Source organism: Myxocyprinus asiaticus, chromosome 8 (assembly GCF_019703515.2).
Source record: "Myxocyprinus asiaticus isolate MX2 ecotype Aquarium Trade chromosome 8, UBuf_Myxa_2, whole genome shotgun sequence".
NCBI classification, from domain to species: domain Eukaryota; kingdom Metazoa; phylum Chordata; class Actinopteri; order Cypriniformes; family Catostomidae; genus Myxocyprinus; species Myxocyprinus asiaticus.
This window is the reverse complement of record NC_059351.1, coordinates 7126600-7150784: the sequence shown is the minus strand read 5'-3', so window position 1 is coordinate 7150784 and position 24185 is coordinate 7126600. Positions and strand designations below refer to the sequence as shown.

At 36.8% G+C, this 24185-nt stretch overlaps 3 protein-coding genes across 5 annotated transcripts in view; 2 read left to right on the top strand and 1 right to left on the bottom strand.

The window, feature by feature from the left end:
* Positions 1 to 2821, top strand: part of LOC127444526 (protocadherin Fat 1-like) — a 142242-nt gene extending 139421 nt beyond the window's left edge. For both annotated transcript variants that reach the window (XM_051703928.1, XM_051703929.1), the window contains one exon: positions 1182 to 2821. In XM_051703928.1, the coding sequence (XP_051559888.1) occupies positions 1182 to 1858 (677 nt within the window). In that variant the 3' untranslated portion in view covers positions 1859 to 2821. The remainder of the gene's footprint in view (positions 1 to 1181) is intronic.
* A 3103-nt stretch (positions 2822 to 5924) lies between these two features.
* LOC127444697 (caspase-3-like) lies at positions 5925 to 14466 on the top strand. The gene is made up of 7 exons (XM_051704238.1): positions 5925 to 6038; positions 6666 to 6879; positions 7535 to 7677; positions 10256 to 10384; positions 11646 to 11821; positions 11921 to 12029; positions 12910 to 14466. The coding sequence occupies exons 2-7, from the start codon at positions 6836 to 6838 to the stop codon at positions 13137 to 13139; spliced, it is 831 nt and encodes a 276-aa protein (XP_051560198.1). The 5' UTR covers positions 5925 to 6038; positions 6666 to 6835; the 3' UTR covers positions 13140 to 14466.
* A 2307-nt stretch (positions 14467 to 16773) lies between these two features.
* Positions 16774 to 24185, bottom strand: part of LOC127444696 (long-chain-fatty-acid--CoA ligase 1-like) — a 37281-nt gene continuing 29869 nt past the window's right edge. For both annotated transcript variants that reach the window (XM_051704237.1, XM_051704236.1), the window contains 5 exons: positions 23369 to 23485; positions 20366 to 20509; positions 20151 to 20252; positions 19802 to 19873; positions 16774 to 18405 (listed from right to left, as the gene is read on the bottom strand). In XM_051704237.1, coding sequence (XP_051560197.1) covers positions 18265 to 18405; positions 19802 to 19873; positions 20151 to 20252; positions 20366 to 20509; positions 23369 to 23485 — 576 coding nt within the window. In that variant the 3' untranslated portion in view covers positions 16774 to 18264. The remainder of the gene's footprint in view (positions 18406 to 19801; positions 19874 to 20150; positions 20253 to 20365; positions 20510 to 23368; positions 23486 to 24185) is intronic.

Sequence of the window (24185 nt, the reverse complement as noted above, 5' to 3'; positions counted from 1 at the left end):
TTTTTGCATTTGTGCTTGTGAGTTAAACTTACAGTGTGATTTCAGAAATGCCCTCAAAGTCAATCCAAACCACTTCATTTGAAACACAGCATCAAAAGATCCATAATAAAATATTATGTGGAAATTGTTCTTAAAGTAGACTAATTGCACATTGTCAGGTTTTGTCAAGTTGTTAGATTTTTTTTGTGGTTTGTGTGTGAATGTTCATGTAAGGTGTGTAAATGAGTGTGTATTGCAGTATTATTTGTGTTGAATTTGATCCGCATTGTGTTGGTGTGATACTGATGTTGCATGCAATTGGTTTTAAATTACTGCTAACCTGGCTGGTATTAACTGGGTGATGATTTATGTGTGGGTTGAAGTCAATTACATTTTTGTTCAGGGAGTATATAGAATAAAAGTATTATTAGGGCTGGTTTTCAGCATCACGAGCCATATATATATATTTTTTTGAGACGTTGTGTCAAGCTATGTAGTTTGAAACTTTAAAAAACGTATCGAGACCCCTGCATTCTGCTCTGCCAGCTGTCTTTGAACAGCTGTCAGTTTGTTGCCTGTAAAGCTGCGCTTTACCTGTACAGCTGGAGTAGGGGTGGCTGATATGACCAAATTGAGTAATTTTATATCACGATAACGATATATATCACTATATAGTAATTCTGGGGGGTCAGTCAGTTGGCATGATTAATTGCGTTAATTTGTTTATAATTAATCTCACTGAATTAACATGTTAAATCGAAAGCCTTAGTTATCACTTGACAAGAAACTTGCAAAGGAACATTTTCAGCTAATCTCTTAAAGGAATATTCCAGGTTAAATATGATATTTTGATTGTATTTCTTGTATGTCGAATACTAGATAATGACTTGTATCCCATTTTGTAAAAACAAATACGTTGACAGTTATCATGCACTTACAATAAAAGTCAATGGGCCAAGCGAACATCTGTTGCCCCATAGACCTTACTATAGTAAGTGCATTTCTGTACATGTTTTATAAATTGAGGGCTGGTTGAATTCTCTTATGTTGATAGAGCTTAATCTGGAATATTCCTTTAAATTGCCCTCACTGAAGTTGATTGACCTCAGCCTTCCTTCTGACAGTGTGTGTAACCCTAATCTAATCAACAGATTTTGCTTTGGACAATCACTGTGATGCTGACTATTTCTTTCGTCCAACAGGCTATCATTGGGACACATCTGACTGGATGCCAAGCGTTCAACTTCCTGGAATCCAGGAGTTTCCTCAGTATGAGGTAGGGGAGGCCCCACCCACCCTTTACAGTGACCCCGCCTTGCTGGACACAGACTATTATCCAGGTGGATACGACATTGAAAGCGACTTCCCTCCTCCACCCGATGACTTTCCCGCCCACGATGACCTGCCCCCTCCTCCGCCCATGCCAGAATATGGAGAACGCTATGACACATTGCAACCCCCCACGCGAGGTCTAAACAGCACCCCGTCTAGCCCCGGGTCTGTGGTACGCCAGCGCCCACCTTTACCCCAGCTCTACAGCCTCACCCAGTTCCTACCCCACCACCATTACTCTTCAGACTTGGAACCCCAGACCAACCCCACCAGTACCATCACATCATCCACAACCGGATCCCCTGGAGGATACCGACGAGGAGGCTTCCCACTGGGCTACGGCCGTGACTTCAATCCCCCGGCCGCAGATAACATGTCCCTGTCACTGTACACATCCACGGCGTCCTGCTCAGACATGTCGGCCTGTTGCGAGGAGTCGGAGGTGATGATGAGCGATTACGAGAGCGGCGGAGAGGAGGAGGGAGCACAGTTTAAAAGGCTGGTCATACCACTGCTAGACTCTCAACAACAGCATACTGAAGTCTGACACTGGATCCAACAGCAGAATAACAAAAGTGCCTAAATGAAACCCTGCTACAGGAGACTGTGTATTAAATCTGCAACCACATAACATACACGGTACATGAAAGCAAACATAGTCTTACACTTAACGTAAATGCCAAACACTCACACGCATATGAATCTTTCTCTCGCTGGGGAAGGGTTTTGGACTTGCCTGAACACGGGTTATCTCAAGTAACTCTTGTGGGCAGTGTTATTATTATTATGTAGTATTGGAGAGAGTATAAGACTTGGCTGTGCCATTAAAAAAATACCAATCATCATGCACAAGATGTCTGACAGAACCATAATGAGATGTACAATTTACACAGAAAATAATTGTATTGTCATGGATAATGGGAGGAAAAAAAGCATAATTTCAAGATGATATCTGTATTTGTGGAGATAAAACCATGCAAACTGATTTTTTTTATACAAATCCTCGTTCATTTGTATTGTAAATTTCAATGTACAGTTTTGATTTAAAGGTTTTACTAAGTTTTTGTAGATATTTGTTTTCCGAAAAAGTAGTATACCAACTCGAATGGTGTGTTATTATCAACCTTACTGTATGTTCATTCACAAGCAAAGAAAAGAGCATAAATAAATAACTAAAATAAAGGATATGAATGTGTGAACATCACAACACATGTTCATGTCTGAAAGGATAAATGGATTGTCGTCTGCATACTCTTGTGATGTGTTGTTTTTTATTATTATTATTATTTGTTGTTGTTTGTAAATTGTGACTTTTGGAACTTTATTTTTTTCCACCATGAAAATGGGACCCAGTATATTTATAGTGCGAGATTATTCACAGACATGTGACTTTTTCAGGGGTCTGCGTGTGTGTGAGAGCAATGCTATGGTCTTGTTTTATGATTTTTATTAAATACTGCCAATAGCTTAACTGCTTTACTACTGGCAATAAATTATTCTCTAAAATGGGTGTTTGCCTTGTATGCATTTATTCATGCACATTTCGCATCACTTTTATAAACCATTCAATGTCAGGGACTAGATGTTATAGAGCTATCTGACATAATGCAGTGCACAACTGATTTGAGCAGTTGCATTCTATATTCAAAGGGAGTAGTCAAAACATATACTGTATGTGTTTATAGGAATTATGAAGCATTATGTTCTGATAGTAGTGGCATATTAGCAAGGCAACTGTCGTGAATTGAACAATATGACTAATCTTAGGAGAACCTTAGTCAATGCTAATTTAAATGTTCAAGTGATTCTATGCAATGCTGCATTATAACATGAAAATATTTAGATCACAGTTTCTTATTATTAAACTCAGCAAAAAAAGAAACATCCTCTCAATTTCAACTGCTTTTAAAAAAGGTTCAACAACTAAGACAAACTGAAGTTTCACAGGGGGTCAAAATCAAAAGTAACAGTCAGTATCTGGTGTGGCCACAAGATGCATTAAGTACTGCAGTGCATCTCCTCTCATGCACTACACCAAATTTGCAAGTTCTTGCTGTGAGATTTTACCCCACTCTTCCACCAAGGCACTTGCAAGTTCCCAGACATTTCATCCCTCACCCTCCGATCCAACAGGTCCCAGATGTGCTCAATGGGATTGAGATCCGGGCTCTTCGCTTGCCATGGCAGAACACCGACATTCCTGTCTTGCAGGAAATCATGCACAGAACAAGCAGTATGGCTGGTGGCATTGTCATGCTGGAGCGTCATGTCAGGATGAGCCTGCAGGAAGGGTACCACATGAGGGAGGAGGATGACTTCCCAGTAACGCACATCAATGAGATTGCCTGCAATGACGACGAGCTCAGTCTGATGATGCTGTGACACACCACCCCAGACCATGACGGACCCTCCACCTCCAAATCGATCCCGCTGCAGAGTACAGGCCTCGGTGTAACGCTCATTCCTTCGACGATAAACGTGAGTCCGACCATCACCCCTGGTGAGACAAAACCGTGACAGTGAAGAGCACTTTTTGCCAGTCCTGTCTGGTCCAGCGAAGGTGGGTTTGTGCCCATAGGCGACGTTGTTGCCGGTGATGTCTGGTAAGGACCTGCCTTAGAACAGGCCTACAAGCCCTCAGTCCAGCCTCTCTCAGACTTTTGCGGACAGTCTGAGCACTGATGGAGGGATTGTGCATTCCTGGTGTAACTCGGGCAATTGTTGTTGCCATCCTGTACCTGTCCCGCAGGTGTGATATTCGGATGTACTGATCCTGTGCAGGTGTTGTTACATGTGGTCTGCCACTGCGAGGATGATCAGCTGTCCTTTCTGTCACCCTGTAGCGCTGTCTTAGGTGTCTCACAGTACGGACATTGCAATTTATTGCCCTGGCCACATCTGCAGTCCTCATGCCTCCATGCAGCATGCCTAAGGCACGTTCACGCAGATGAGCAGGGACTCTGGGCATCTTTCTTTTGGTGTTTTTCAGAGTCAGTAGAAAGTCTCTTTAGTGTCCTAAGTTTTTATAACTGTGACCTTAATTGCCTACTGTCTGTAAGCTGTTAGTGTCTTAACGACCGTTCCACAGGTGCATGTTCATTAACTGTTTATGGTTCATTGAACAAGCATGGAAAACATTGTTTAAACCCTTTACAATAAAGATCTGTAAAGTTATTTGGATTTTTACAAAATTATCTTTAAAATACAGTGTCCTGAAAAAGAGACGTTGTTTTTTTTTTTTGCTGAGTTTAAGTTATACGTAAGTAAAATTTTATGTTTAGGCTTCTTAAGCACACATACAGTACAAATCTCACAAGAACATGCCTGAGTCATATATCACCCCACACTGTAAAAACTAATTTGTTAATTTTACTTAATTGAACTGCAAACTCATTGTCTTAATTCACTTAATTAAGTTTAACTAAATTTAATCAAGTTGAATAGAAAAATACTCAGTGTTCCTTACTTATATTGAGCCACAGTTACTTAAGGCAATTAAGTTCTGTTAACTGAATTGTATGTGTGATCCGAGGAACAGTGGCAGTACTACACACTAACATGTCTAGTAAGAAAGAATTACTCAAAAAGGTAAAACTAAAGAAATAAATGTTTTGTTTTTGTTCATTTGTTTTGTATACTCATACCTGTATCACTAAGTGCAACTTGGTCACTGTGCTATGATATGGCTCCACAGATAAAGCAATATATACAGTAGAATACATTACTGGTCCTCAACCTAGGCTCAAGCTCCACTCTTCACCATGATAGTAACCCCCAGAACTACAACATAATAAAAATTCTTCTAAATCTCAACATAACAAAACATTAAACACTAACAAGTCCCCCTCTTTATATTCATCTTGCACAAAAACACATAAAATAACACTTACTTTAAACTTTTACTCTCCCTGTAGAGTCCCATGCAAACATGCTGGGAACTAACACTTTGTATGGCACTCATATAAATCAAGTTATCTTAACTAGGGATATCTGAGTAACTAAGGCATTGCACCCAAATGGTAAGAAAACTAAATACACATTACTAAGGTAAACAAATATTTGCACATCAGTTAGCGCATTTGTTGGATTTTACAGTGCAAAATAATAATAATAATAATAATAATAATAAAAGCATTAGACATTACATTTTACATAAAGACAACAAAGCCTGTTCTTTACATTGTGACATCATGCAAAAGAAGAGAGGAAAGAAAAATACATCGTTTACATTAATTCATGCACCATCATAATATTTGTATAACATGGTAATATAACTGTATACTGTAATATACATTTTTTTAAGTGCTTGGATATAATGATTCTCATTAATTTATATATCAATGAAAATTTATATAATAATATAAATAAACATTCATATTAAAAATATGTCAGTGCATTGCAGTAATGAGGAAAAAGGGGGGAATGTCCATCAAACTTAAATGCTTGTCAGCATTATCAGATTTTTTTTTTTTTCAATTTCATCTTATAATGACCAATTAATTGAATCAGATTACTTTATTCCTTTTCATCAATTAAGCAGAGAATCTATAAATGGGTGTAGTAAAATATCGATCCAGCAGATGGCGATATCGTAGCGCAATAGCCAAGTGCAAGTTTATTTGGGTTGTGTAGTTTACGGTGCTAGTAGAGGTGTAGTCTCAACACACACTTCCTGGATACATTGCTGTGTAACCGCTTTGTTGTCGGGTGTTGTTTTCCAATATTGGGTAAGCGACTACTATATTATTTTTCCGACATTTCAGTGATTTCGTCAATCCTTTTGCAAAACGTTAAAAGCACTCAAAAGCAGACAAAGAACTGCTATTCCTCAACCAGCAGCATGCATAGTTTTAGTCTTCCTTTAACAGATATAATCTACACGCTACTGTCCAGTGTGCTTTCATGGATTCTCCTGTGCATAGACATTTAGTTAATTTCATAGTTTGCTATAATGACATTCACTGTTTACTATAATGTCTGTTATTTCTAAAAATGTATTGTTTTTGTTTTATGTTCATCGTGCTAATGCACACGACACTTGACCTTCATTACAATGGCTGTGCTTCAAACTTATCGAGCTACCTAACTAGACAGCATTTATAGGCGCATTATAACGCGCAAACTTGTTGTCTAGGAAGACTGCTTAGGTTTTGTGACACAGCCAATGTGTTAAGTATCTACATGTGTAGTAATAAAAAAGAATAATAATAAAAAACTGTTAAACAATGACTCTCAAATTCCTAAGTGATGTTTTGCAAACACGAATAGCAGACTACGCCTTCGTCTTATGTGTTTCTTGCACAGCTGTTGAAGGCTGAATGTGTCGTCACCCCTTGTGTTTTTCTCTCGCGCAGCTTTTCATTGGCTGACCGCGCGAGTCAACAAACAACAAAGAAGATACACCCGGCATGCGTGTGCGGTCGCCATCCTGCTGAGAGCCTGTTATAACGTGTTCTACTCATTCAGCTTCTGGAGAAGAATTCACCTTTTAACCGTTATTTAAGAGCAGAAAAATACTTTAGAGATGAACGGAGACAGCGTGGACGCGCGGCGCGAGGATACACCAGAGTAAGATGATCTTGACGACTGTTGCTATGCAGCTTTTAGGCGTGACTGACAGTTCAAACACAAGTGTTGAATTCCCTAAGGTTTGCTTTCCTGTGCATGTTGTTACTATGGTGGTTAAATACTTAAATATAAGCTGGTGTTGTAATGTGTAGGGTTGGATTTAACTACATATTTTAACAAGTCTCAAATCTTCAGGCGTTTAACCATAATTTAGTTTTGTGCTTCTGGATAAGTTTAGTGTAAAAACAATAACATCCTAACATTTAGGGTGTTCTTTATGTAATGACCAATCTCTGATATTGTCATTATTGAAATCTAAATTATGAGGCAGAATGTGGCTCGCTGTTTATAAATTCTTATATGGATGCAGTGCTGAGGATAATGCAAGTTTAAGTAAAATTGTGTTACCTAGTGGTTAAGATGTGGACTGGTAACAGAAAAGGAAGAGATTTAGGTTAAACTCCCACTAGGGTTATTCCATGAACGCTTAACCTCAGAAAAATGTGTCCCTGTAATAAGTGTGTTGATAACAATGTCTGCTAAATGACTTAATGTATACTATATGGAAGGTTATGCAACTAGTACAAAGAAATGCAGATCTGTAAATGATCATTAATATAATGCATTTGCTCATGCATGTGATCTTATTGTCCAGTGCTGGTAAGGATGGGGCATCAGGACAGCAGCCCATGCAGGTTGATGCAAAGGGTCACTCGCATGCCTTCAGATACAGCCTGAACTACCCTAACATCGGCCACTGCATCATCATCAACAACAAGAACTTTGATCACAAGACGGGTAACACTTTTTCTTTTCTTTTTTTCTTGCTGTTGAGGGTGTTAGTCCTTTGGGAGGTTGTGAGAACAGGAACCTGTTTTTGCAAGTTGCCAGTTTTGATGCTCATCAAAACAAGATGATTATTAAAACCTACTACCCTTTTCATCTTTCTTTATGAACAGAACATTGAACCGACTAGGGATACACTGATACCACGTTTTCTCTCCCGATTCCAATATCTTGAATTCTTTGTATCAATTCAATACCAGTGTTTTTTTTTTTTTTTTTTGCTTGATCAGTTTAGTTTAATACCATGCTGTGTAGAACTTAATGGGAGTACTCTTTTATGTGGAAAGAATGTGTTTACTATTCATTTAATTATAAATTAGGCCCCATTTACACTGCATTAACATGCGTTTCATATCCAGACAGTATCTGGATATTCTTTAACTGGATTGTATTTACACCTTGCAGTCAAATGTGTCTCCACAGTGATCAGATAGAGATCCGATCAAAGTTAAAGGGATAGTTCACCCAAAAATGAAAATTCTCTCATTATTTACTCACCCTCATGATATCCCAGGTGTGTATGACTTTCTTTGTTCACCTGATCTGATTTTTGAAGCTTAAAAAAATCACAGACAGTCAACATAAACATCACTGATATGACTCCAGCGGTTAAATTAATGTTTTCTTAAGCAATACGATCGCTTTTGGTGCGAAGAAAGATCAATATTTAAGCACTTTTTATCTCTAAATCATCGCTTCCGGTAAGCTTCACAAGAAGGTGAAGATCACGCAATCTCTTGTGTGACGTTTTACCGTTGCCATGGATACAGATGTAATCTCACATTCTCCTCTCAGTTTAGACATCTAGGATAAGCACACAAATGCACCATTGTGAGTAAAAAAACAGATAAATACAAATCTAAACCAAAACCAACCAAGCTACTGTACAGCGTTCCACCTTCTCACTTGTAAACAGCGCTGCTCTTACGGCTGTGACTCACGTGCGTCGGTTCTCACATGTTTCAAATGCCAATGCGATTACGTCACACGCGTGTACCGCTCCTGACCAGAAGCATGATTTAGAGTAAAAACAAAAAAACTTAAATATTTATCTTTTTCGCAGCAAAAGTGATCGTGTCACTTTAGAAGACAGTAATTTAACAGCTGGAGGTGTATGGATGACGTTTATTCTGACTGTCTTCAAAAATCGGATCACCATTCACTTGCATTTTAAGGACCTACTGAGCTATGATATTTTTCTAATTTTCTTCAAATGAGTTCTGGTGAAGACAGAAAATCATACACACCTGGGATATCATGAGGGTGAGTAAATAATGAGAGAATTTTCAATTTTGGGTTAACTATCCCTTTAACCGTGCAAAATGAAAAACTGTGCTTGCATATTACATCAGAGGCTGTGGTAACTGAAAATTCTCTGTCTTTTAGATAATTTAAAAAAACATCGATGGTTTTTCCTTCATCATTTTTATGGTGGCCACCAAAGCGAAATACCAGGTTCCGAAGCAAATTGAACAATCTTCATCTCGCGTTCGCCGCTTTGTGAGTGGTAAATATGCTTCTCATCTGAAACGCGCAAGTGAAGCATGGTTTCGTGCGAGTGTGGCGCGAGCTACATAGTGAATAGAAAACAGGAGAGAGATGTGAGCAAGTGGGGATTTGAGGAGAGAGTCAAAATATTCCAAGTGTATTCCAAAGGAAGCATTGCAATGGCAGAATAAACAGAAAAACAATCCACAACACAGCATTTAACATCAGATGGCTGTAGCTTAACCTCATAACATAATTAACTACTTGCATAGTTGTATAACGAAAACACATTTACACCTTCTTTGAATGTGGTCAGAATCCATCCCTGACTACCTCCGAATGATATTTCAGTGATCCGATCACAATGGGTCTTGGGTGTATTTACACCTGGCATTTAATATGGTCAATGTTAATGCAAGGTGTAAATGGGGGCATAGAGAAGCATTGATGACAAACTTTGTTATTTAACCTACTGGATAATGCAGCAAGCACAGTGAACTTTAATATTATTATAACTTGTAATATAGTACTTATATTGAATATTAGAACATTATTATACAGTATTAATGTATTTATGTAATTATAATATGCCTCTCATTCATACTCTGGTTTCCTATGTCTTCTGCCCACAAAACTCATATGCCGTTATCAATACAATCAACATTATAAGCGAACCAAACTCAGACCCAAGATGGAGTTTGTGTTGTGTTGACTATTTATTTATTTTAGTCATAAGCACTACTTTAAATGTGCTTTTATTTTTGGAGCTGAACAAAAACCACCATAACTAACATGCAGTATTGGATTTCGATTGGTCTCGCCTGTTTGAAGAGGTCAGTATAGGAGCCGATAGGATCAAGGTATTGTGATCCCTGGAACCAATGTAGTTCCAATTTAATTATTGACTTATCTTAGTAATAGTGTCTTCAGTATATTCCTTCTTGATTTGTTCTGTGTGATAATGTAACCTATTTTGTGTGTACATATTTCTTTTATCAGTTATAAGATATAGTGATTGTTACCTGCTCTTTACCTCCGACAGGCATGAACCAACGCAATGGCACAGATGTAGATGCAGGAAACGTAATGAGCGTGTTTCGAAAGCTCGGGTATATCGTGAAAGTCTACAATGACCAGACAGTACAGCAGATTGTACAGATTCTAACTGCAGGTATAGTCTAGTCTTGCTAAACTCTACATAAACTTAAAGGGATAGTTCACCCAAAAATGAAAATTCTCACATTATTTACTCACCCTCATGATATCACAGGTGTGTATGACTTTCTTCAGCAGAACACACTTGAAGAAAAATAGAAAAATATCTTAGATCAGTAGGTCCTTTTAATGCAAGTGAATGGAGATTTCTCTTTTGAAGCTCCAAAAATCCCAGACAATCAGCATAAACATCATCCATACGATTCCAGTTGTTAAATTAATGTCTTCTAAAGAGACACAATCACTTTTGGTGAAAAAATGCTTTTAAATCATGCTTTTAAACTCTAAATCATGCTTTCGGTGAGCAGTGGTACACGTGTGTTATGTAATCGCATTAGAATTTGAAACACGCAAGAACTGAGGCATATGCGTCACAGCCGGAAGAGCTGCACTGTTGTATTTATCTGTTTCTTTACACACAGTGGTGCATTTGTGTGCTTATCCTAGATGTCTCAACTGAGTGGAGAACGTGAGATTACATCTGTATCCATGGCAGTGCGAATACGTCACACGAGAGACCACTTGGACTCCACCCTCTCGTGAAGCATTGGATTATAGTTAAAAACTACTTAAATGTTGATTTTTCGTGCCAAAAGTGATTGTGTCGCTTTAGAAGACGTTAATTTAACCGCTGGAGTCGTATGGATGACGTTTATGCTGACTGTCTTGGATTTTTGGAGCTTGCATTTTAAGGACCTACTGAGCTAAGATATTTAGCTATATTTCTTCAGATGTGTTCTGGTGAAGAAAGAAAGTCATACACACCTGGGATATCATGAGAGTAAATAATGAGAGAATTTTCATTTTTGGGTGAACTATCCCAAAGTATCTTTAATACTTCTGTTTTAGATGGTTTTGAAGGAATAGTTGGAAAATTCTGTCATCATTTACTGCCTTTCGTGTTGATCCAAACCCATATGATCTTCCTTCCATGGAAAGCATCTTTTTTCCAAACAAAGAAAGTAAATGGTGACATAAGGCTAACATTCTGCCTAACATCTTTTCTGTTCCATGGGAGAGAGAAAGTCATAAGGGTTAGGAACAATATGAAAGTAAATAAAGACAAAATTTTCAGTTTTGGGTGAATTATCCTTTTAACTATCCCTTGAACCCACTGTTGATTAGAAAGTGAAATCGATTTTTTCTTGACTTGTAATAATGTACTTGTTGTAATTGTTATCATTGTAAACATGAATCATTTGCTTATTCTGTTGCAGTTGCAAGGGATGACCACAGCCGCTGTGCTTCATTAGTGTGTGTGTTGCTGAGTCATGGAGATGAGGGTGTGTTTTTTGGCACTGATGGTGCTGTGGAGTTTAAGTCCTTAACTAGCCTTTTCAGAGGAGACCGCTGCCCATCACTAGTGGGAAAGCCTAAACTTTTCATCATACAGGTACATCCCAAATCTCCATCATCCTTTTGGTGTATATGTTGAAGAGAAATAGTGAGTGTGAGGCTCTTTTCTGTATAATGGCTCACTTTGTGTATTTAGGCTTGTAGAGGCACGGAACTGGATCCTGGTGTGGAGGCAGACAGCGCAGATGGGTCTATGAGGATCCCAGTGGAGGCTGACTTCCTCTATGCCTACTCTACAGCACCAGGTACATCACACAATCATTTATGCTACTCTGAGCTTCCTAAATCACAAACATGCTGAAAAGCTACAAATGTGCATTTGACTATATGTATTTGGATATGTGCCCAGTATAACACTTTTCTGCATGGTTGGAAACTGAGAATTCTTTATGGAAACTTTATTCAGAATTGGTTTCACATCTAAAAGAATACCAGCACTGAATGATTTTCATGACTTTTGTTTTTTTGATGGATGGGACACCGTGCTAAAGTATTCAGAAATTGTTTCAGGCAATACTGTTCAGCAGCACTGCAACAACACTTTTGAATCTACTGCGTACAATGCAACCAAGGTAGTCTGAATGACTGACCCTTATGAAATGGTTCTTCTGTTCTTCAGCATGAAATATACAGTGTTAAATTCCTTACGATTTCCATCTCTACTCTTGTCTTATTTGATCGTAATTTGATGCCATGATCACTAGAACATGTACACAAACATCCTTTTTAAATATACCTCTGTTTATCAACTGCTTTCCATGGCTGGTAATTGCGGCACTTTATTTGCATCAAGCAAACAGCGCTAATGTTTTTGAATTGGGCACATTTTAGAATAACCCTCATTTCGATAGAAAAGAGGCATGTTTGCAGAAAAAATGAAAACGATAAAAAAAGGATGGCACAGTGCTATACCAGAGCACATAGCATCTGTTTATGTTGGACTGCAGGTGGTATTTGAATAAGACAAATAAAAATATTTGAATAAGGTTTTGCATTGAATTGCCACACGCAAGTGGTGCAACTGTTTTGTGAATTTGCCCCACAGTATGTTATTACTGAATTTGTAACAGTAGGTGCATTCCTCTTCCTCCTTTAATGCCCTGATGAATTTCTTTCCTCTTTCAGGTTACTACTCCTGGAGAAACACAATGACCGGCTCATGGTTCATTCAGTCTCTCTGTGAAATGATGACAAGGTATGGCAAAGAACTAGAGCTGATGCAGATCATGACCAGGGTCAACCATAAGGTGGCGCTCGATTTTGAGTCGACCTCCAACATGCCTGGCTTTGACGCCAAGAAACAAATCCCCTGCATTGTCTCAATGCTCACCAAAGAGATGTACTTCACTCCTTAAGAGGGATTATTGATTGAGAGCTAAAAGGGAACATTTAGGGTCTTCTCCAGCTTTTCTGTGTATATATCACAGGTGTCGCATATGGATTTAGAGGTTAGGCTTAAGGGATAGTTCACCTAAAATGAAAATACTATCAATTTCTTCACCCTCATCTAGTCATGTCGTAACTTAATACTTCAGTAAGAAAGTCTGAAAGGAAGGGTTTGGGATAACATAAGGGTGAGTAAATGATGACAGAATTTTCCTTTTTTGGTGAACTATCTCTTTAAGAGGATACAGTTAAAGACCCTTTATAAAAGAAAAAAGTGAACCACTTATTTGCTAGAAACACTGTCTGGACATGCTCAGTTTGGGATTTCAACTTTCTCAGGACTGTTGTTGTAGAGGTGCTGTGTTTCCTAACAATTTTAATTGGCATTTAATGTTTTGTAATACAATGTAGGTACTCAGGTGTTTTTGTTTTTCGTCTTGTGATCGTATAATATTTCACATGTCCCATGCCTCTGGTTTTCTAATCAAAACTTTTGAATAAGCAATCATCAGTGGCAAGCTATGTTGGGATTTATAGAATTACAGTAATCAGTGACTTCGATAAACTTTCTAATATTGATACTACACTAGTTTGTGTGTAAAAACAATCAAAACTTTTCCCAGGTGCCTCGCTGAGCCATGTTAACAATCTTTGATAAAACTTGAAAAGTCACATAAAGCTCTCTGCTTAGACACAATATATGCATTATTTAAAGGAATATTTTGTGGTGTAAAACAAGCTATGGGCAGCATCTGTGACATGCTGTCAATTACCATAGAAAACACTCAATATGCACATACTTCTAAGCAAATAGCCTGGAAGTCTATAGGGCAATCATACGTTTGTACATTCCTGTAATGAAGAAATGTCAATGCATTTGTTTGATTTTACAGTGTCTTCGGTTAGTCTAAATAATTTTCTGTTGTAATCGATAGAATGTCACAGATGCTATCAATAGATCCTTAGTTAAATTTAACATGGAATATTCCTTTGTCGGTCCCTTTAAAGTCTTGTGAACATTAGAATCAGTCACATGAGAGAACTATCATGTTAAATTTGTTTGTTATTATGCATGTGTTTTTCTGTGTCTGACTGTGATCGTTTACAAGGCACTGAACTGTTCCATATGAGGTTTTGTTTTTCTTCACAAAACACCACCAGATGTTTTTTTTTTTATTAATGTATATAAGATCAGTCACATTGTGCATGCTTACGTGAAATATAATGTTTGTGAAATATATGCTGTGTAACAAAGAGAACCTTTTGTATGTAATTATTAAATAATTCTAGAGTGCATTGAATGATTGGTCCTTAGTCATTTACACAAGAGCTGTATTATCTTTTTTTATTTCAAAATGACACTTTCAAATATATTACGTTGACAGCTGAGGAAAATGTAATGGAAATAGCTTCTTTGGCACTCATTGTGGAACTATGTACTATTTGAACAAGAGAAATGTCCATTTAGAGGATCACTGCATCCCAGTTGAGGTGAGAAAAACTCTGCCATTACATGCAACAATCTTCATGATTAGTTGGATTGCTAAGAGCATGTTATTCTGCTCCCGGCATCCATACGGCTGATCAAACAAGACACTGACAACTAGTAAATCCAGTTTCTTGAATCCCGAGAAGGGTAATTGTATTTATAATATTTACTCAGGCATATCAATATTCTAAAAATGTTGAGAGTTTGACCATGCAAATCAAAGGAGATGGACACTGAAAAGAAAGCTGTTTCTCATCCTTATATTCAGGCATAAGCATCATCTTTGTGTGTTTCACTCAAGTATACTAAAATCATTCAACTTGCTCTCTTCGTAGCGACTCAGAGACTTGCTGGATAAAGGAGTAGTTCACCCAAAAATGACAATTCATGTCATCATTTACTATGTCATTCCAATCCAGTTTGACTTTCTGCTGTAGAACACAAAAAGGTGGGTTTTTAAGAATATCTTGGCTATCCCATATAAAGAAAGTGAAAGAGGATTAAGGGAATCGAGCTCCAAAATGACTAAAAAAAGAAAAGAAAAATAAAGCATCATTAAAATACATGAAAGTGGTCCATACGACTTATGCACTATATTCCAAGTCTTCTGAAGTCATACAATAGCTTAAATTACTGTTTACTGTTCCTCACACAAAGCTATGATATGACTTCAGAAGACTTGGAATATTATTCAGAAGTCATATGGACAACTTTTATCATACGTTTATGGTGCTTTTTTGCCATTTTGGCTCTTGACAGCCCTAGTCCTCATTCACTTTCATTAGGATATTCTACAGAAATGAGAAAATAATAGAATAAAATATAATTAAAGAGATAATGCAACAAATCAGGACAAATCTAGGACAGGATTCATGACTTTCACACTGAAATTTCATGAGATGCACACACCTAGCTAAACGTATTGAGCTACACATAACACAAGGTACACATAAGCTACACATATGTATTTTCTCAGGCACTTATTGAGTCTCATTCAACTTGCTCTCTTCGTAGCGACTCAAGAGACTTGCTGGATAAATGAGTAGGTCACCCAAAAATGACAATTCTGTCATTAAAGCTATGATATGACTTCAGAAGTCTTGGAATATTATTCAGAAGTCATATGGACAACTTTAATCATGCTTTTATGGTGCTTTTTTGCCATTTTGGCAATTTCAGTAGTACACCCAAATGGAAATTGCCACTGTATATCATACTGTTCATGTGTTGTACTTGCTATAGTTTACTTTTATGTTGTTTCGTTATCAAATAGCAATGTCAGCCAAGTCAATCACTGAAACATCAGCACCACCTTGAGTAAGAAATAGCATGTATAATATGTATGACGCATATGAATACTGATAATTCACCATTGTTGATAATTCATTGTTGCACAAAAAGATCAACGTGATATAGTATTTATTTGTATGACTATAGTACTCATTTCTCTTGTAATAAAGAAATAGACATCACGTGATGGTAAACTTATAAATATGTAATAATCACAAAAAATAACATTTATTGAAGTATGGAAGTGAAAAAAAAAAAAAACACTCTTGCATACCTGTACACTTTTTGTATTTAAACCATTATATATATATATATATAAAAATGGTTTAAATACCAAAAGTGTATTTTGATGTAACTTGGATCTTAGAGGCATTACATAACCTGTTGGGCCCGCAGTCATTTTTATGGTTCTTTTGGTCGACCGTTGCGGGCCCCCTCTGACCCCAGGCCCTAGGGCGGCTGCCCACACTGCCCTCCCAGTAGTTACGCCCCTATATATATATATATATATATATATATATATGTATATATAGATAGATATATAGATAGATGGATATACTGTATATTTATATAGATATATACTGTATATGCTTTTTTTGTTGCAATTTTGGCTTTGTGTGTGTGTTTGCGCTACACTATTTATAAGAGATAGATTGAGGAATACTAAATAGGTGTGGGCACAACTCCAAAAACTGGATGAGGGACATGGGGTGAAATGAGGTCCCGGGTCACTTAAGACCGAGGTATTTTCTCAACGGGCCCTGTATCTAATATTGTAAGAACACATATGACAAGTAAAATAAAAGTTATATAAACCCACATGGTTAAGATACAATGTCATTATTTTATTTCCATTATTACACTTGCATGCTACAAAGAACAATTTACACAATTTTCATTTACATTAATCTGAACTCAAACATTTAAAACATAAATAGATAACCTATATACAAGCATTACTCTCTAGGAGAGAGGCACTGTTGAGATGTACCGAGATATCAAAGTGCTTTCAGTGGAATTTTGGCATCGACAAGAAGTCATAAATTCCAGAGGAAATAATTTATTCATTGTGTTATATCTCTGTTGAAATCAGTAAAGTCCATTTAGGAATATGATAGGGTGGAGCAACTTTGTAAGAGCCTGACATTTTCCAAAAACTTACCAGACTTGTGACTAACAATCAGGACTAGACATTTATGTTAGTTGTCACTTTACAGAACCTTTTATTCAGGGGTAAATTTAAGTAGAAATGAAACCACTTAGTATATGAATAGATTTTAATGTAAATGTCTGTGTAAAAGCACTTTTGGAATCAGTCTTTCATTTGATTTTATATACAAGTAATACCTTTTCACACTACTAAAATCAGACTTGAGGGTGTGCTCTAGGTACAGTATGTTTGTTAGATAGAAGGCATTCACTGGCCTAAGGCATTGGGTTGGTATACTTTTGTTTTGGCTTGCCTAATTGTAATCACAGAAAAATTGTAGGGCACATGAAATGTTTGGTATGTGCTTTGCTGACGAGATTGTGTTTCCCCTCTTCTGAGAGTCAACTGTGGCACCCCCAAGTGAAGAAAATCTTAATTGCACTTTAGGACTTCAAGTGGGCTTCATTGTGTGTGCAATAGTTTCACTTTAGGCTTAGGAGAATCCAAGAATATCTGCAGTGGTCCTTCCCCTCTCTCACCGTGCCTACGTTATAAGTGAGTGATATAACAAAGCAACAAAACTTGACTGCTCCACTTATAATCAACAAAGCTGCCTGGGTAGCTCAGCGAGTATTGATGCTGACTACCACCCCTGGAGTCGTGAGTTTGAATCTAGGGTGTGCTGAGTGACTCCAGCCAGGTCTCCTAAGCAACCAAATTGGCCTGGTTGCTACGGAGGATAGAGTCACATGGGGTAACCTCCTCGTGGTCATGATTAGGGGTTCTCGCTCTCAATGGGGCACGTGGTAAGTTGTGCGTGGATCGTGCAGAGTAGCATGAGCCTCCACATGCGGAATCTCCATGGTGTCATGCACAGTGAGCCACCTGATAAGATGCACGGATTGACTGTATCAGAAGCAGAGGCAACTGAGACTTGTCCTCCGCCACCCGGATTGAGGCGAGTAACCGCGTCACCACGAGGACCTACTAAGTAGTGGGAATTGGGCATTCCAAATTGGGGAGAAAAGGGGATAAAAATGCAACAAAAAAAAATGCAAAAAAAAAAAAAAATTATAAAAAAAGAATCAACAAACTATTATTGTTAGTTTTGTTGCATCACGTCGCTTGGACTCAGTGTAGACGAGATGTCTCTTTCTCTCGTTGTTCACATTTTGATTTTGGCATAGAGCTGGTCGATTTGCTCTCTGAAGTGGCTCCTCAGCTCTGCTCTCTTAGCTTTCAGTGTTGGCGTGAGGAGTCCGTTCTGAACAGAGAACATCTCCGTGTGCAGAGCAATGTCTCTCACCTAAACACAAAGATTACATTGAAGAATGCATTCTAGTACATTTATATTGTGTCACCTGGAACAAAATCTCAATAAATAAACATAGATGGGTCATTGACAAATAAGGTTGTCCGAGATGATGAAAATTTTAATATTTAAAAAAATCTAGTTTGAAACACATGTATCATGTTTGTAGATCTTGTTAGTTTGAGTCCTTGTTAGTTCTTCTCAAAGAGCGGTTATCTGAGTTACCATAGACTTTGTCAGTTTGAACCAGTCTGGCCATTCTACATTGACCTCTCTCATCAAGTTGTTTCCGTCCACAGAACTGCCACTCACTGGATATTTTTTTTTGTTTTTTTTTTGGCACCATTCTGAGTAAATTCTAGAGACTGTTGTGTGTGAAAATCCCAGGAGATCAGCAGTTACAGAAATACTCAAACCAGCCCATCTGGCACCAACAATCATCCATGCGATTATCTAATCAGCCAATCGTGTGGCAGCAGTGCAGTGCATAAAATCATGGAGGTAGGAGCTTCGGGTCAAGAGCTTCAGTTAATGTTCACATCAACCATCAGAATGGGGGGAAAAATGGGATCTCAGTGATTTGGAGCATGGCATTTAATAAAACGAGGTACCCAGTTGCTTCAATCCTGCAAATAAAATTCTACCCGAAGCATGGAGGCCATTCAAATGCTCCATCATAAGGCAAGCTCCCTCAAGTTAATGTGCATTATGTAGTGGATGGAAACGCACAACGATTCATATACACTCCAAAAATGCTAAACATTTAAATGGAAACCTAGTAATACATGTTCGATACAGCATGTCTTGTGTTTTGCCTTATTGTGCAACAAGAGCACCACATGCTTAACTCAGTATGTCTGTGTATTTTTTAGCAGTAGTAAGTCTTTGTCCTTGCAGTGTAGCACATCTAGTCCGCCAAGACCAAAATACCATCAATCTGTCATACCCACATTAACATGCTAAATCTTTCCAAGAGTTGTCATGACTGAACAGTTTTTCTTACAAACAAAAAATAAAAAAATATATATATATATATATATATATATATATATATATATATATATATATATATATATATATATATACACACACACACGCATATACACATTATTCCAAACTACTTATGCCAACATTTCTTTTTTAAAGAATTTCAGCTTTTAATGAGCATTTTATTTATTTATTTATTTTACTGTCTCTAGTTACACCACTTACATGTTCATCATACTGTATTAGAGGTGTATTCAAATAATTGATTTATGTGAATTGCATTTTTAATGCATTTTTGAATAACTTAATAAATCCGGACAAAAAAATTAGCACCATGTCATTGACCCCTATAAGTTTATCTGTGGCAGTGACAAAGTTCGTTAATTGTGTTTGTTATATTCACCTGTTCAAAAGACTTCAGTCCGGCTTCTTTCCCTAGTCGAATAATATCCTCTAGAATGGCATTTTTCAGTTCCTGTTTTAACACACCAATACAGCGATACAGTTCTTCAGGGATAAAACAGGTTCCATCTCATATTGGAATCCATTCAACATTTCAAGGTCTCAGTCTTCATGCTTTCCATTTATATGGAATTCCCAACAGTATTTGTTTGGTTTGGATGGAATGTATTGATATTAAAATCACTACTTTTTAAATAATTGCAATTAAACTGACAAATTGTCATTAATAAATAGTTTGAATTCAGGGGTTTTACATTTTGGTTTCTGTACCAAAAACATCAGTGTTTCACCTTGTTCTTGCACATTTCGACGTAGGAGCCCTCAATCCCTCTTTTCTTTGCCCATCCTGGCAGAAAGTCTGGATCAGGTACCACAATACCCACCAAACATGCCTACATAGAGACACAGAAGGAGTTTACACTGTATACGTATGTTGTGTACGTGACTTTCAATGCATTGGTAAGTCTTTGTTGTGCATTTCATTCACTCAGTCCTGTTCTCTCACCTGTAGACTGTCTCCATGTACAAAGATCTGTGCAACAGGATCACTGTGGATATAGATGTTCTCAATCTTCTCAGGAGCGATGTATTCACCCTGAGCCAGCTTAAAGATGTGTTTTTTCCTGTCTATGATCTTCAGAGTCCCATTCTGAAACAAAATACATACTTAATACACTAACTAAAATGGTAATTCACTGACTAGTTGAAGATGGAAAAATCCACATAACCTTGGTAAAATCTTAACGCACAGCAGGGCCGGAGTGGCTAATCGGGAAGACCAGCAGAATTCCCAGTGGGCTGCTAAAAAATTGGGCTGGCAGGTCCGCTTGTTGATTAATAAACTTTCAGTCGTGTGTAGGGCTGGAACGATTAGTCGACGTTATCGACAACATTGACAATAAAAAATTTTCTTTGTCGAATAGTCGTTTGATCTCATTTTAACGTAACACGAGATATGAAACTAATGATGCCGCACGAGAGGAGCACTTCAGCTCACGCCTGATTGAGGACAGGAAAAAGAAACAGCTCACAGTCCATACGCACTCCAAACTTTCCAAACAGCTTAAGGTGATGTAGATCACAAAGTGTGAGGAAATTATAAAAAAAAATACCAAATAAATATATTTATTTCATTGTGAAATAAAGCGGAACCGGAGCTGCCGTTCCACTAAAGCAAAACTTGCATGCTGAGCATCTTTAGAGGAAACACCCTGGTGTTATATCTTTAATGCATCTTTTATAAAAGTTCAAATAATAAGGAAGCAGGCCATGTAAATAAGTACAAACTCCGAAATTGGCATTTCTCTGTGCTGACAGCGCCTCTTCTATGAGTCGTGTGACGTAACCCGATCTAAGGGGGAGAGATTGAAACTGCACCCAGCTTATGTACACTCTGGGGCAGGAACGCTCGTCCCTCACGCACACTTGCTGCAGCTAGATTATAACGTGATGGCTCGTGATGTATTGAATCATAATATGTGTTGCTGTGTGCATCTTATCGTGACGAAAATTGGCAATACGTAGCTTTATTAAGAAGAGAGTGTTTGTTTTTTGTGAGTTAAAGATGGATCGAAGTGAACAGAAAGGTGAGAGAGGATAGTCTTCGCCCCATTGTACACTGCAACAAAATACGTTTTTGATTGATTTTCCAATATAAATATCTAAAACTCCTTTAAAACAACGAACATTTTCTTTAGAAGCTATACTGCAGAAGATTTTTTTAAATCTGAGATGTTGAATATAATATTCAATTTTTACATATTTTAAAATATCTAAAAATCCTTAAAACAAGATACATTTATCTGAGAATATACTTTTATTCAGATATATATTTTGTCTTTACTGCACTCGCAGAAGTATAACGAAGTGAAAAAAATACACATATATACAAAGACACTTATTTTCAAGATACATTCTCTGAAATGCTCTTAATATCTTATACATTGCTTCTCAAGTAAATGTATCTTGTTTTAAGGATTTTTAGATATTTTTAAATGGAAAACAATATAAAAACACTTGATAACAATAGGATTTATTTGCAGTGACTTTTTTTTACTTAATTAAACTTAAAAGTTTTTTTCCTTTAATTCAGTGAATGTCATTTAGAGCTATTTTTAAAAGATGATTTTGTCCTCTTTATTGTTAGTAAGCATGTTTAATACAACCTTTTAAGTCAGGGCACAGGCTGAATAGTCGGTTAAGAGCTAATGATTAATTGTTGCAATAATCGCCCAAATAGTCGAATAATCGTTCGAATAATCGTTAGATTAGCCGATTATCAAAATAATTGATAGTTGCAGCCCTAGTCATATGTCGCAAAAACAGTTGCCAACCATCCGATATTTAAGGGATCAGAAGAGCAGTTCGTATTGCAGTCTCTACAGTCTCTGTTATAAAGTCACTTACAAACCTTTTCTGTGTAAAGTTATATCCACTTTTATAAAAAAAAAAATAATTTACAATTTAAACAACTTTACAGCTCAAATAATACATGAGTTTTAACAGAAGAATTAATGTAAGTGCTTTTATAAAATTATTAGCTTCACATTTCTGCCTTTAAACCCTCCAACAATTTGCCCCATTCACTTCCATTGTACAGTAAGTGCCTCACTGTAACTCGGTCTTTGTTTTTTTTTTTTTTTTAATAAATGGAGGGACGAGTTGAAATAATATATATATATATATATATATATATATATATATATATATATATATATATATATATTTTTTTTTTTTTTTTTTTGTGGTAATCAACATTATGCCACAAATGCTGTTGATTGAGCTTAACCTGTATTGAACCCGGAATATTCCTTTAAGCCTGATCCTCTTAAAGAGATAAAGAGAGTCTAAAACACAAAGCTCTAAAAATTTGAATTGTGAGTCTGCACATTTTGAAATATTTATGTACAGTTACTGTTCTTTAGTTTTATTATTTGCCTAGGTAGACTTTAAAAAGCACTTGACATAAAATTTCACTTATTTTTACAATAGATGCAATGAAGTCTTATGTCAGAAAGCTAAAATCTAAGTGAATTCAACTTAAATTTGAAATGCCATATATATGTGTTGTAAAGTTAGTAAGAGATTATAATTTTCCAGTAATTGCATATATTGTATACAGTATTTTTTACAGATTCTTGTTTTATCGTTATCATGTCCCCCCGACACACAGCATCCAGTGGCTTGTTGTTTTCATAAATGCAGTCAACAGCAATATGATAAAGACACCCATGTTTATTAAATCATTAATAACATTTAATAAGATTTATACATTGGAATAAACAATTCTCCTGCCAAGTATTATAGTTAAATAGCCTAACTACAGGCTGTTCACGCATGCCAAGCTGAGGAATTTTCACTGTTTGCACATAAATGCAGATTACGTCTTTTTCATGAATTGAGTAGGTGTTAGCAAAAGGCTGAATGTATTTAGTTGGTCAGTCTCAGGATGTTGATTAAATTAGAGTAAATATGAAAGAGAAGTTCTGAGAGAAGATGTGGAATTTACCGGAAGCCATTTGCCGATGTCTCCAGTGTGCAGCCAGCCGTCTTTACCTAAGGCCTCTGCGGTTCTCTCTGGGTCCTTCAGATAACCTTGAAATACGTTTGATCCTTTCACACAAACCTGTGGAGGACACGGCGATCAACCAAGATGTACAAACTGTGCATATACTAAACTATGAAAACATACTTTCCCATTTTCTCACTTAAAGCTTCAGTGTCATTTCGATTTTTTAACACTGTGTTTTACTGGCTTTTCCATTAGTACATTTTTCAACATTTTCCCACAACAACCATGTACATTTGAATTTATCTGTAAAAAAAAAAAAAAAAAAAAAAAACTTTTTTTTAAAATAAAATAAATAATAAGCACAACCATTCAAAGCAGACAAAATGTAATAAAATAAGTAAAGAAATAAGTAAATAAATCGGGAGTACAGGTTACTTCAAATGTGATATCACCCATAGACATTTCCAGCACTGTAGTGACTGAAAAATGCACATTCAAATAGTAAAAAAATACACTGGTCAAGCAATATGGTCCACCTTTACTGCTTTAAGTACATTATTACATTAGGTACAGTGCATCCGGAAAGTATTCACAGCGCTTCACTTTTTCCACATTTTGTTATGTTACAGCCTTATTCCAAAATGGATTAAATTCATTATTTTCCTCAAAATTCTACAAACAATACCCCATAATGACAATGTGAAAAGTTTGTTTGAAATCTTTGCAAATTTATATAAAAAAAAAAAAAAAACACATACATAAGTATTCACAGCCTTTGCTCAATACTTTGTTGAAGCACCTTTGGCACCAATTA